The sequence below is a fragment of the Caretta caretta genome, chromosome 16 (genome assembly GCF_965140235.1).
Source record: "Caretta caretta isolate rCarCar2 chromosome 16, rCarCar1.hap1, whole genome shotgun sequence".
In the NCBI taxonomy this organism is placed as follows: domain Eukaryota; kingdom Metazoa; phylum Chordata; order Testudines; family Cheloniidae; genus Caretta; species Caretta caretta.
Window position 1 is genome coordinate 18,201,027 of NC_134221.1, and position 14,083 is coordinate 18,215,109.

A 14,083-nucleotide genomic window follows, 5' to 3' on the forward strand; every position below is an offset into this window, starting at 1 on the left:
GGGCTTAGGCTCTGCTCCACACAGAACACCACTCAAGGAGCTGCCGAGTACTTGCTGCTCTGTCATCTCCCTGCTGTGACCTATATGCAGCAGACACCCCAAGCATGTTCTCAACAGTAGTTAAAAATGCATCCGTGAGAGGAAAACAGCAATACCCCTTGTCTGTCTGCAAATAGCAGCCCATTGCCTGGTCTCTCCTCTGGACGTTCAGAACAGTGATGGTATGAAGAGCGTCCTTTGGGTCACTGGGGCACTAGTGCCCATGTTTAATCAGTTCCGTTTCCTTCACACTGCGTACAAGTCTCCTTTGATTGGTTCTGTTTGTTTGTTTGTTTGTTTTTTGTTGGCAATGCTGACCTAAAAAAAAATGGACCCTGTGGCATTTCTAATGAGCGTGCTTAACTGATTTCCATACTCGGGGCTCGGGGATATCACTTGCTAACACGTTCTCAGACAGGCCACGTGGGGCTTTAACATCCGGTGCTGAATCAATAGGGAATAGCTCTCCAGTCGATAACACAGCTTGGGAGGATGAGCTAATTATTCCGTGTGCAGCAGAGCGGTCCGGTCACTGCTTCATAGCTCAGCGCACATCTGCCTTTCGCCCATGGTGGGGCACTGCAAGGTTCCAGAGCTGCGGGACTGCTCCTTAGGAGCATGCCCTGAGCCCAGCACAGAGCCTGAGAGGCCAGGCAGTGTTGCAGGATGGAGGAAAGTGAGAGGAATTGCCTCACTCACTTGCAGGGCAAGGAGTGACTGCAGCATCTGCTGCAGCTCTGAAGCCAGCTATGTCGGGGAGAGCATGGGCAGAGCTGCATGGCAGCAGATCCCACCACCAACTATGCCCTGCCCCCTGCAATGACTGCATGCTGTCATACAAGGCAGGCGCTTGCAGGGAGCATTGTTCTGTGACACGCACAGCTCCTCTCTGCAGGAGTGCTCCACGGATTCTGCTAGAATGCTTTTGTGGCCACAGGGATGGGGCTGGAATGGTTGTTAAGGGGCTGTCCAATTTGAGCTTCAGCCCACTGCTGTGGCTGCCGCCACTGTCTCCGTGAAGTGCTGATGCTCTGAGGCCTTACAAGAAAGTTGGCTTCCCAGTCTGGGGCACAGGAGCAGCTTCTGCTGCAGAGATCCCTCATCCGGAAGTGTGATGTTGTAAAACTAACAGCTGCAGGTGGTGCATTGAACTGGGAGGGAGGTACATGTGCTGTGATTTGATTGTTTCGTTTTTTGGAGTGCCCCAGCGATGGGAGCGAACGTGCACCTGGAGGGGAGAACCCAGGCCATGTATCAATCTGGTTACGTGGAAAACCTTGCCTCATGTTTAGGATGGCATGGCTTCTGCTTCATTCTGTCCGCCCCTCAGGGGTGCAAATGTGCATGAGATGTGAAATCCAGCATGGACACACAATCCCAAACCTTTCCAGAGCAATCGCTGCTTTCGCAGTCATCTTTGGAAACCATTCAGGCTCCAACCCCCACTTTGTGTTTGCATATCCCATCGCTTCAGCATGCGGTGTGTCCCTGGGGGACGCTTGCATGAAAACAGGGGGGGTAAATTCACTGATACGTTCCATCCGCTTTGCACTGCCCCACTGACAGGACCCATCTGCAAACTCGGCTTTAGTGGCTGATGAAACCAAGTTGACAGCTGTTTTGCATCACTTGAGTGTACCAATGAAGGTGGCCTCAAATCTCCCTTTCTAAAGAGCTCACCTGCTGCTCTGGCCTAGTTCTGTATGATCTGGCCTCCCTCCGCACTAGTGCTCTGTCTTGTCTCCTGAGTGATCTCCCTTAGTGAGGTACCCCCTTCCTGAAGTGCCCCCACAATCAGAATGTTTTCCTGAATGTCTAAGATAAGTTTTCACTTTCCTGGTTTCAGGCCCATGACCTCCTTGTTAAATGATCTAATTCCCCCCCCCCCCCATTCTTGTATGTTACCGCCTCTTCCCCCCGCAGGTTCAGCATGTCTCAAACCTGTGGCATCACGGTTTTGCATTCTGTGGCCCATCAGAATTCATGGTGACAGGGGAAAGAGAAATCTCCTATAAATCCAAACATTTACCCACAAGACTTGTCACTCAATTGCCTAGTAGCATAATGGTTAAAAAACAAAGTGTTGGAAGTGAATCCAGATGCGTGTTATTCTAGCCCTGGGCTTCTCTTGAGTAGAGACTGTTCATTGGGCAGAACTTTCTGATATGGGCAAGAATCCACTAAAGACTGGAATGAGACTGTTGTGCTAGTTTTCCTTTGTGACTTCGTCCAGATTTGCACCCACATGCGTGATGCGTTTCATCCTCGCTGCGGAGGGAGGTAGAATTCGGTGATGATGGAAAATCGTAGCTATCGCTTTTCATTGTTGTCAGACCTTTAGTTTTCACGTGGTTGGTAAGAGGAGCGGATGGAAGGAAGAGCTTACAAGCGATGGGGTGTGTGTTTGTGTGTGTGTGTGTGTGTGAGAAGCTGTGGTTGGAAAGGAGAGAGGAGGAGGTACCCATGTCAGAAGAGGTGGGGGAAAACCATATTCTGATATCGGGGAACTCCCTCTCTTTAAAACAGACCACAAAACAGATTATGCTACCCCGTCACGCCTTGTGACCCTGGAAGCTCTGAACCGGCAAATAAGCAAGTTTCCTCACTGGGAATTTAATGCATGGTTTCTGTTTTCATTTTGGACCGGGGGCATTTGATGACACCGTGCTACCTGCTTCTGCTAACCAGGTTCTGCTGGGCCAGAGCAAGCCTGCCTCAAGGGTTTAGACTTGGGTTGAGCAGAATTGAGAGTCGGCTTTCCACCAGCCATAAGCACAGACTGCCTGTGGAACAAACTTTTTGGTGTAGTGCTTTTCAGCAGTGATCCGTAATAACAACAATACTTATATAATCTCTCCCTCTCTCTGGCTTCTCTGTGTCTGTTCCATCTGTTGTCTATCATTTATATCATCAGCCAGATTCACTTTCTTCACTAGCAAAGCCTATTCAGGTGTCTCCCTGTCCCATCATGTTCTGTAAGATCTGCTCTCTCCATACCCGCATACAGCTTCTCATACCTGAGGGCATTTCAGTGGGTTTCCTTTGGGTCAGGATTCATAAATCTAAGGTCAGAAGGGACCACTGTGATCATCCAGTCAGACCTCTTGAGGTCATAGAAAGTCACCCAGTGACTCTTTCATTGGGCCCAATAACCTGTGGTTGAACTAGTGTGTTTATTTTAGAATGACTTCCAGTCAATGTAAAAACTCCTGATGAGGGAGAATTTAGCCTGTTCCCTTGGTAATTGTTACTTTCAGAGCAAGGACTTGTTGTCTGCACTCTTTCTTCGGAACTCGCTGCTATTGTATATTAGATCTTTGTAGCTTAAGTCATTGTTAAAATCCCATTTGCTCAGGGCTGCCTCTGTTGTAAGTTTTTAAATTGGGTTTTTGGCTTGCTCAGCGTCATTTGTAGCCAATTTATCTCCTGTAACATGCCCAAAGGAGTTCCAGTGAAGGGGGCCGCATCTGTGAGATTGAATGAAAGGTTGACATTATGAGCAATAAAGTTCTAGGCTTATGACAGTTGAGAGCGAGAGAGGCACCTCCGTCCCCCAGTAACAGGGAGATTCAGGGTCTAATGTCAGCCTATAAAAGTAAATAGAAAAATTCAAGTCAGACCAGGGCCAGATCCTAGGCTAATGTAAGATCAATTGGATCTATGCTGCTTTAGAACAGCCGAATATCAGGTTCTGACTCCCCACTTAGCAGATGTTGCATTGTGCCTTTAGAGATGTAGCAAACACAGTACAAAACTTTAGCTCAGTTTGCAAAACTAAGTACTTATTTTTACATAGCACCTTTTATCTCGAAGGATCCCAAAGCACTTTAGACACTATAGAGATATGTAGTTACATATATATCTATGTACAAGAATCACTTTGCCCTCCACAGAGGTGCATCCACCTCTGGGGTGGAATGTGATTGCTGTTTAACAGCAGAGTGACAACACTACACTACAGTTTAAGACTGGAGGCTAACGATAAAATTGAAAAGCATTTGCATGATCTAGATATAGAGGATGAGTTTAAGACTAACACGATTGCCATATTCTGTTGTGTAATCTTTTAGCATGTGTTTGAATTTCCCATATTTTTTGTTGTTTTATGTTGCCACGTGGCATGGAGCCAGTTTACCTGATAATCTGATTTAAAAGCTTTATTGTGTTACGTACTGTGCCGATTTCAATGGAACAATCTCTGTGTCCTGTTACTTCCCATTAGTGTCACATAATCAGCTTCATCCAGCAAAGAGATAATGGATTAGGATAGCTGCTAATAGTGTTTTCTCTGCATTACTGAGCTTCTTTCAATATTGAGCAAAGAGCTGGGTGAAATGATGCGGTTGTTCCTCATGGCAAGCAATGGACACTCCATGGCTGGAGTCATTCTGGACTAGAATGGGCTAGATCAGTGCTACTCAAAGTGGTTGTCCGCGAGCCATCAGCTGCCGGTCTGTGCGTACACTGGAAAAAAAAATGCCGGTCCCCCACATCAAATAGCTTGAAAAGCACTGGGCTAGAATGTACTGCAGGAAACAATTCTGTTCTAGGGAGTGGATGAATGAGATGTCTATTGGCTCTTTTCCATTTCTAAAGCTTGATTTTGTATTTGGAAAGATCAGCTAATGCAATTAGCTCCATAATGTGCTGCTTTCCTAGGTTATTGCCATTAAAACGGTGTGTGCTACATTTAAATGGGGACTAGCGTGAATGATAATAATCAATAATAACCCACTTATACAGTATTTTTCTTCTTCAGAGCACTTTTTCAGACTTTAGCTAAGTCACAGGCCTGTCATCCTTGTGAGATAGGTAAGATTATCCTCATGGCATAGATTTGGGGAACTGAGGCAAAAAGGTTAAGTGATAAGCCCTTGGTCCCAGAGGGAATCAGTGTCAGAGTAAGAACCAGAACATAGGAGGATCCTGTCTCCCAGACCTGAATTTAGACGACTAGGCCATACCTCTCTCAAGGGAAGAAGCATCTTTCAGTAAAGTATGTGGCATCTTATGTTGTCTTGGCAAATGAACATGTTATGGTCCAAGAGAGGCGTGGGGAAGCCAGCTCTCTGGAGACAGAGACTATAGGACTGTGCCGATACCTCCGGGCAGCAAACTGGGAATGCGTATTGCAGTTATGCCCCCCGTCTCCACATACTGGTAGACAGTGCCACGTGGCTGGCAGTGTTACTGCCTCAGAGGGGAGGAAGGGTTGGCACGCTCTGCATTCCCTAGGAATCCCCTTGCAAAAGGCCTTTCTTTCTTGATCTGTGGGAGGTCTGGTGGCTGCTCGGGCACTTTCCTGCTGGCGTCTTGGGATGACAGCCAGGTAGGGAGGCCTGGAAAACAAGGGCTTTTGCAGTGGCTTTTCCCATATAATTAAAGGGTTTGCTTTCCAGATCTGTTGCGTTCCCTGGATGTGGTGTGGACAACTCGGGAGGCATTCCCTTTCCTCAGTGTTTGTGTGTGACTCAGGGCTGGATAGTGCACTGTAAGGTTCCGATCAGCCATCTTTTAATCTCCAGTTCTCACTTGGTTTCTTTCCCCCTCCAAATGTCACAAGGGAGTGAATGGGGTTTTTTTTGCCCTTCTATGCTTTTTAAAATATTGGTGACTCATTGTCGCTTCTAATGCCAGGTTCTAGAGGGACAAGGATGTTCAAAGCAGAGCAGACACGTGGCAAGATGGGGATGGAATTCAGGTGAGACTGGACCAAGCTGGATGGGTGGGAGGGTTTCTTAGGCTGCGTGTTTTGCTTGTCTTAACACATGACGTCAAAGCCCTGGACAACACGGAAGGGACTCAGGTGCAGAAAGAAACTCCCTCTCAGTGTCGAGGTGGCCAGTCTTCAAAGACACAAGTGAGGAGAAGGACTGTCTTGAGGTGAAGGCACAAGTGCTGGGATTCAGGAGGCTAGGGCTCAGTTCCTAGTTCTGCCACTGACTTCCTGTGTAGCCTTAGGCAAGTCACTTTCTCTCTCCCTGACTCAGTGCCCCGGCAGTAAAATGGGAATAACGCTTCCTTTGTGTGTCTGTCTTGTCTATTTAGATGCTCAGCAGTATGGGGCAGGAGTTGTCTCTTACTTAGTGCACGTACAGCATCTAGCATGACTGGGCCCTAATCTCAGCTGACGCCTCTAGGTAATAATGGCCTGGTGGCGGCCATCAAAGGCAGTGGAAATCAAGTAGCTGAAAAACCCTGCGTGACCTCTTTGGAAATTCAGCCTGAACAGCCTCCAGAAATGGTTGGGCTATCTGGACTCACACTTTACAATTATTATCTTCTTTCTTTTCTTCAGGATTGCCCCATCCTGCCACCCAGCCGCCCCCTTTCCTCTCCCTATCCCAGCACTGATCCATTCCCTTCAGCTGCATCACCTGTGTCCAGCCCCCTCCTTAGCTCTTTACTGCAAGTTCCTTAACCTTTTAGCATTTCTTTCCAAGAGAGGGGTTCTTTGCAGCTGCCCAAACTTTGGTCAAGGACAAATTTGGGGGGCGGGATCTGGAGAAATCTCTTTAGGTTCTACTCCCAAACTCGTCTGCAGAGATGCACATGCCCAGTCCAGCTCTGTTCTTGGGCCACGAGAACTGTACTGCAACTCCTCTCAGAACTAATGCTTGCTTTGTTCCTCAGTTGGGTTCCAGAGGTCGGAGTCCCCACTGGCCATGCCAGTGAAAGGGTTAAGTCAAAGCGAACCCAGGCTTCCTACATGCCAGCAGATGCTTGTGCTACCATAGGTCAAAGTTCCTTTCGATTCTGAAGCCTAGCGATCCTCACAGCTCCCCAAATCTCAATATTTTAACTCCCCATCCCAGAGCTGCGAACCACAGACTTACGGTGCCTCCCTTCTTCCCTGTTTGTGTCTGCAGCTGTGCAGGAGGAGAGGCAGCGAGGGAAGGACCGAAATGAGAACGAGGTGGAGTCAACAAGTAGCGCCAATGAGGACATGCCCGTGGAGAAGATCCTGGAAGCTGAACTCGCAGTGGAGCCAAAGACAGAGACATACATTGAGGCAAATATGGGCTTGACTCCTAGCTCGGTAAGGACGCCTGCCCCTTTCCCCTGTGCGCTAATGCCATCCCATTTGTGGGAATGCAATGGAGTGAATCGGTGGTAAGGCCTTGAATGCTGTCACTGCATGACTATACAGACAAGCATGGTTAAGGGGAAAGGGGGGCCTTGGGCACTGGGACCGCAGGAGAGCTGTGTTCTAGTCCCAGCTCTGCCACACCTATCTGTGTGACCTTGGATAAGATGTTTGATTGCCCTGTGCCTCAGTTTCCCCATCTATAAAATGGGAATAACACTTCCCTTCCTCCTAGAGGTGTAGTGATGAAAAAACCATTGCATGTCTGTGAGGTGCTCAAGTGCTAGTGATGAAGTGCGGTTAGGAGCGTACATAGAAATGATCTGTATTGTGGGAACACAGCTTGTTCTACTGCATGCTGTATAAACAATGGAGTAAAAGCCTTGCCTTGAAAAACTTGCAATGAAAGGAACCCTATAAACACACCCTTTATCACTAAAGTGCAAAAATATTGCTGTATGTTTTTAAACACCACAAATTTGAGGATTATTTGGATCCACTGTAAAATTTATATATACTGTATATATATGGATGAGGGCTTGGACTTTAAACCCACTCAGTGTTCTGAGGTGTTTGGATCCAGAGTTGTGGTTCAGCCCCTTCGAAAGGTGTGGACTCTAGTGGGACCCTTTTTGAACAGCAGATGCCCCATAAATAACCCACACATGGTCCCACCACCCCCATTAAAGAGCCCTGATTTATAGAGAGCATTTGTTTTTCTCATTTAGGTGGTTGTTCTCAGCTATAACAACTCAGGCCTTATTGTCTATGAACTCCTGCTCCTCTGAGAATAGCTGCCATATTAGGGGAGGTCACCATGCAGTTTGAGCAAATTTATAATGCATCAGGCTCAGTGGGTGTGGCTAGTGACTCCACCCCAAAACCCTTCCCTTGGTTTTAACCAGGGGAACACTGGGGTGCTGGAGGACTGGGAAGTCTCTTAAGTAGAAACAACTGGTTGGAGGGAGGGGAGAAACAGTTGTTGTCATTTTACTTTTTTGCCCATGTTGTTTGAGCCGATATCAGTCATGCATATTGAGTTTGCAGCTTCACTTGTGAAAAGGGCAGCCCTATAGAATGGCTTGATATATAAAAACAAAAATGGAACTACCTGGCCTGAATGAGTTTTTCCTTGGGGGAGGGGATAAGGGCCTTATAAAGTCCAAATGGTCCTAACTCTTCACAGTCTTGCTGGTGGTGGGGTGGGAAGTATAGGTTTCTTACATTTCTATGCAGTAAAGCTCATAGGGAGATTTCTGATTATTAGCATTTAGAGATCTTTGCTATAATGCATTGTAGTTATGTTCCTCCCACTGCCAAACATTCAAAAGTCATGCATCAGGCCCCCACAATCATATGATTTTTTTAAAGTAAACTAATAAATGGGGCGGGGGGTGTATTTTTTTAAGCCTTTAAAGTAAACTTGGGTCACATGTTTCCAACTTTTCTCTGTAATTATCAGGGCTACAAACTAGGGTGCTGTTTTAAATGAAAGCTGAGCTTTTCGTGTACTGCCATGACTCCAGCATCTGGAGCATTAAGAACCACATCAAGTATTGTGAGGCTTGTGGTGCAATCATGAGAGCTGGCAACACTGAGAGTTATGTTTATGCACTATGTGGTGTTAATCATTTTGCTTAATCTTGTTAAGGATTTGAGAGTTTGATTCTGACTCAAGTGACACTGGGCACTTCAGAGAATAAAAAACTGCGGGATAAGATAGGGTGGAGGGTGAACGCTCAGAAAGCAGCTAATAGTTGGGGGGGGGGGGAAAGGGCAGAGATTACTATATTTTTTTCTTATAATCTATGCATATATTGTATATAAACCATCTACTTGAGCCAGTCTAGCAATGTTCTTCTGTTTCCTAATAGAGAACACAGGCTGCCCTTTAGCTGGGGAAACATGTTTAGTTTTTTGTTTTTTAATTAATTTCTCCTCTTGGGGAAGAGAGTCAAAGTTTAAACTGTCAAAAAAAGAAGAAGATTCATGACCGCATGCTAGTGGGGCAGACCCAAACTAAGTGGGGTAGGTTTGGAAAACTTTACACTCACTGAGCTTTGCCTGCCCCCGGTCCTGGCACAGCTGAATGTCGTAGAGAACCACCAGCTCTCAGCATTAAAATGAATAACTTCTGCGCCACTAGTGGTTTGAGGCCCACTACGCTCAGATCGAATAGATCGGCAGATACGGTCTTCTAATCAACTTGCAACATCTCTGTATACTGCTACAAATTAGCTGATCATTTCTTCAGGTGTTGTAGGGCAGAGCCATGCATAGTAAGGGAGATGTTTGCAGAATGTGTATGAGCTTCCACTAAAAGTCTTTTGTCACTGCACATGTTCTCCCCAACAGCTTCCTCGTTGTCTTCTGTAACTGGAAATCCACGCTGATGATGTAGATTTTTTACCCCAGATTTAATTGCACTATTTCTCCCAGATCCTTTTCCATTCCTAAGGCCTCTTCCTTCAAGAGGTGGTGCTGGATGATGGCAAAAATCTCTACTCAGCTCTTTGCAGAGAGGCACCTCTGCTTTTAATTGTAAGAAGCGTGGGGAGCATGTTCTAAGTCAGTTATTTTGGTTTACTCCAAGCCATGCTAATGTGTCCAGAGCACTCAGAAAGATGCCGTCTCTCCGCTCTAAACTTTGAGTTGCCCTCGTAGTTTATTGTGCTTAGCTCTTCTGGACAAGGAACTGTGCCCGTTTTATTTGTGCGTGAAGCCCCAGGCACACCTATGATGTTGCGTGACATTTGGCAGCACCTGAGCTCTTGGCACCAGCACTGCAATGGGACAGCGATAATATGTTGTAATATCTTATCGTTCTGTAGCATTTTTCCCAGTGACTCCGATACGCTTTACGGGATATCTATGAGAATCATGAAAATGCAGCCACTTTTGGGGTGGGGTACGGCAGCTCTTTCACAGCACGCAGCAACGCTACAAAACAACAAGAGCTGAGCATAGGACTGGGAGGAGGGAATATCCCTGTCTGGTGGCACCTCAGAAAATCACAGATGAAGCTACCAGCCTATGAACTGCTGTGTGCGCCCTGACTTGTATTGGATAGCTCAGTGATGCACCAAACACTGGGCTCAGATGTACCCTCCTAGGTGTTGGATGCCAGGCTTCCGTTCCTGTTCAAAATAAACAGCAGAGCATCCCCATCAAGCAGTCGGGGCTTCCCTGCAGGGAGGAGCTGGAGATCTGTGCCTCAGTTAATGATGGTGCCTCTGATACTATTCGGCTGTGTGGGCGATCAGGATTAAAAATACTTCAGGGGGAGTTGTCGCCAGAGTTGCACCAACTTGAAAACAAACCCCAGAGAGGGAGCTAAAATAAATGGCTTCATCTGGCACTGTCTCTCCCCTAGCCTCCTGTAGCAAATTGAAAGCTGGTTCCTGCATAATTCAGCACACATTACGGTGAACAAGGATGTGTGCCGCATCTCAATAGAGGCGGGAGGCTTGTTGAAATGTCCTGTTATTGTCAAGCGGCTTCTGTCAATTATGTGACATTTGTAGCAGGTTTAGCAGATGTATGAGATCAGTGGCTAAGCAGTGAGGAGGCTACAGGGTGGGTAGAGAGGAGAGTCTGCTTTCCCCCCGGAGAGCTGTTGTGATGGAAAGGCAGACAAATTCAGTACCTAATAGATTCAGCGTAAAATACAAGCTGATTCCCGTTAGCCCGGTGTGTTGGGTCCTTGTGTTGAAGCCCCCACACCTCGATGTATCTGCTCTCAGCACTGCCACATGGAATTCATCTGGGAGGATGGAATCGGCTGTGATTCCAGGGACTTTCTCCCAGGGCTGTGCCAGATTGGGCTGGCGAAAACAAGGCCTTGTATGAACTAACCCTGTCCTACAACCTCCCTGCCTATAACCAGATCCTTCCCGCCGGGCTACAGTTGTGTGCCTGCAATCCTTGCTCAGGCTGTGGCAATCCTTGCCCAGGTCTGTGAGGCTCTGTAATCTCCAGGAACTGCCCAATCCCATGTAAACCTGGAACAGTAGGAGCAGGACCTCAGCATCGCTCTCCAAGTGGACAGCAGGGGAGGAGAATAAGGGAATTCGCTCCATGTGTGGCCCACCAGCACCAGAGCCCAAACGATCCACCCAGCAGCAACTGTGAGCGGTTCAGGCTGAATGTGGGCACACGAGCAAGATCCAGGGCAGAGCAGGGCTCTGTGTGGGCTGTGTAAAGACCTCAGGCCTCAACTGGCAGGGGGCACGTTGGGGAGAGGCTGTCCTAGGTTTCCCAGGGTTTGAGAGGGGAATTGGAGCAGGTGTGGCTTGTCTCTGGTGAGCTGGCCCAGACCATCGTTGGAGCTGAACGTTGGCTGCAGGGGAGATATTGCAGGTTCCCGCTGAGCCCGCTGGGTGGCAGGAGACAGTGGGATGGGGGAGGGGAATACTAGCTATAACAAAACGCTGCATTGACCTGAGTCACCGGACTCCCATGCTCCAGTCGCCTCTCCCGAGCAGAAGGGCTCTAACGCTGCAGTGACCGAGAAGAGACCTGCCCATGAAAATGCTCAGACCTGTCCATTGCACACAAGCTCTGAGAGTTGTGGTTTAAACGGTCGCCCTTAAAACACCTGCTTGGAGAGCGATCGCACCCAAGGGCGGCTCTTTAGTGATTGTCGGTAGCTGCTAATCGTGACGCTGAGCAGTTTTGTCATTTCACACGGCGCCCTGTTTTAAACGGTCTCGGTTTCACGTAGCGCATATTGCAAAACCCTCCCGTGACACTGAGCAGCGTGGGGATAAGCTCATCATGGGGCTTCTCTCGAGGTCTGCACCCAGAGCCACTAGAGCACCTTCATGCCGGGTGTTCTTGGAGCAGCGCTCTGTCCCATCTGTAGGTAGCTGAGCACCTTCTGCAGCTTGGCAATTAGAGGCCAGCATTAAGGTCTCTCTACCGACTCCTATAACTCAGCAGCATGGAAAGGAGGAATTCTGTCTCTCCACTGCTATCCCCTTGTGTCACTGCCCTTCCATGCCTATCAGCTGACAAACCTGTGCCTAGGGCTTCTGCAATCTAAGTCTCTCCTCGGATGGCCTCCTGGGCACTGAAAGGGAAAGCTTGTAACTGTGATCGGCCTTATCCTCAGTAGCTCTTATTTGGCATTTGAAGGGAAGGTTCTGAGTGATCGTTTTCTGGAAGATGCTTCCAAGTTCCTCTTTCGCCAGCAGGATCAGGTGCCTGACTGTCCTTTAATGCTATCATGCGCTGATGCTTTGCCCTTACCGTTTACTGCAAGGCTTGGGAATCACTTGCCATGAACGAGGAAGGCTTCCAAAGACTCTAAGCCCAGCTTGCTTTTTGGAGGTAGGCCGGGCTGCTATAACCTTAGCTGCTTCTCATGCTACAGTGATTAAAATGAGGCCAGTAAATGCCATAGCTGTTCCCGGAACAGAAATCGGAGGTATAATTAAAGCACGTTGGATGGATTATCAGTCTGTGACAGGCCTATGTCGTCTCTCTCTAGCCTGTAGCATGCGCTGGGCAGAATCTTGGCCTTGCTGACACTTGCTGTTGTCTCCAAGGGCATGATCCCTCCAGCAGTGGCCCCCTCTGAGGAATTTTAAGCAGAGCCCTAAACTGCTTTTAAAGAATCACCACCACCACGTCAAGGCAACGAGGCCTCGCTGATAACTAACTCGCTGCACTATTTGGGAGGCCTTTTCCTTATGGATCCCAGTAACCTACTCAAAAGCAAAAGCAAAATGCAATGGCCTTTGCTGTGGTGTGGAATTCTTGCAGAATACCAGTTTAAGTGCATGTCCCAGTGTAGGCAAACTAATGTCCCCCATCAGGCCATGGCTGACGCCTTTTTAGAGCATATACATTGTCTCCTATCAGAGTGTGCCCCTGTTAGCTGTACCAGGCTCCATCCCTCACACACACACTGTGGCAGCCCGGACTCCTGGGTTCTATTCCTAATTCAGCTCCCATCTTGCTGAGTGAGCAAGTCCCTAAGGCCCAAATTTTCATTCTGGATGCTTACATTTTTGGGTGCCCAGTTTGAAACATCTTTTTTTTTTTTTTTTGGTATTATTATTATTATTATTCTCAAATTGAACTCCCCAAATCTGTGGCCATTTTTGAAAATTGTAGCCATTAGCCTCTCCCCTGAGTCTCCCACCTGTAAAACAAGGATTATCCTGCCCTAGTCCCCAGGGTGGGCTGTAAGGCTCGAAGTCGCTGATGTGAGTATAACGCTTCGGGACCTCAGGTGAACTGTTCGTATCACTGTCCCTGCTCACCTCAGTCTGCAGACTGTTCTGAATGCTGCAGACCCTGAATTCAGCATTTCCGAGGGAGAAGGAATCAGAAGGTGCCAGACCCTGCTCCTGGGTTGGCGTAACCATGTGGGGGCTGTCGAGGGTAATCTGAACATCTCCTGACCTCCCCTCCCAATCCTTGTCAGACCCAGCAGTCCCTCTTTTCAGACTGGCATCTCCAAGGCAGAGTGACAACCCTGCAGGATCCTTCACAGGACAACACTTCTACCTTTGGCCCCTAGTCTAGGAAATAGTGCCCTGATACCTGTGTTCTCTCATGTCCTTTTCCTCGAGAGGAGCAAGAAGAGGGAAAACTCCTCAGCAGAGATTTCCAACATCTTAGAGAGAGCATTAAAACCAAGTCCGTGCCCCCAGCCCTCTCTGCAGGCAGCAGGTGAAGACACTTTGGAGCCTGATCTCCGAGCACTTGCCAAGTGCTTGTTATTTTTAAGTACTGAGGATTTGAGCTGTTGGCCACCTAGGCGAAAAGTCAATGTTTCCTTTTATGTGGCTGCAGAATAACCTAGGCAGGCACTTTGAGTAGCAGCATAGTGGTATCTTTAAAGAGGTTAAGAACAAGGACATTTAGGTGGCAGAGAGCAGGGCTTTCTCAGAGCCATGTCATGGAATGGGGAGGGAAGGGGGGATATTTTTCAACATTTCAATCTTA

General features: G+C 47.9%; 1 protein-coding gene across 5 annotated transcripts in view; it reads left to right on the forward strand.

Annotated features, from left to right (window-relative positions):
• RXRA (retinoid X receptor alpha) overlaps window positions 1–14,083 on the forward strand; it is a 228,856-nt gene that overhangs the window by 185,214 nt on the left and 29,559 nt on the right. For all 5 annotated transcript variants that reach the window (XM_048823159.2, XM_048823160.2, XM_075120337.1 and 2 more), the window contains one exon: window positions 6,909–7,078. In XM_048823159.2, coding sequence (XP_048679116.1) covers window positions 6,909–7,078 — 170 coding nt within the window. The remainder of the gene's footprint in view (window positions 1–6,908; window positions 7,079–14,083) is intronic.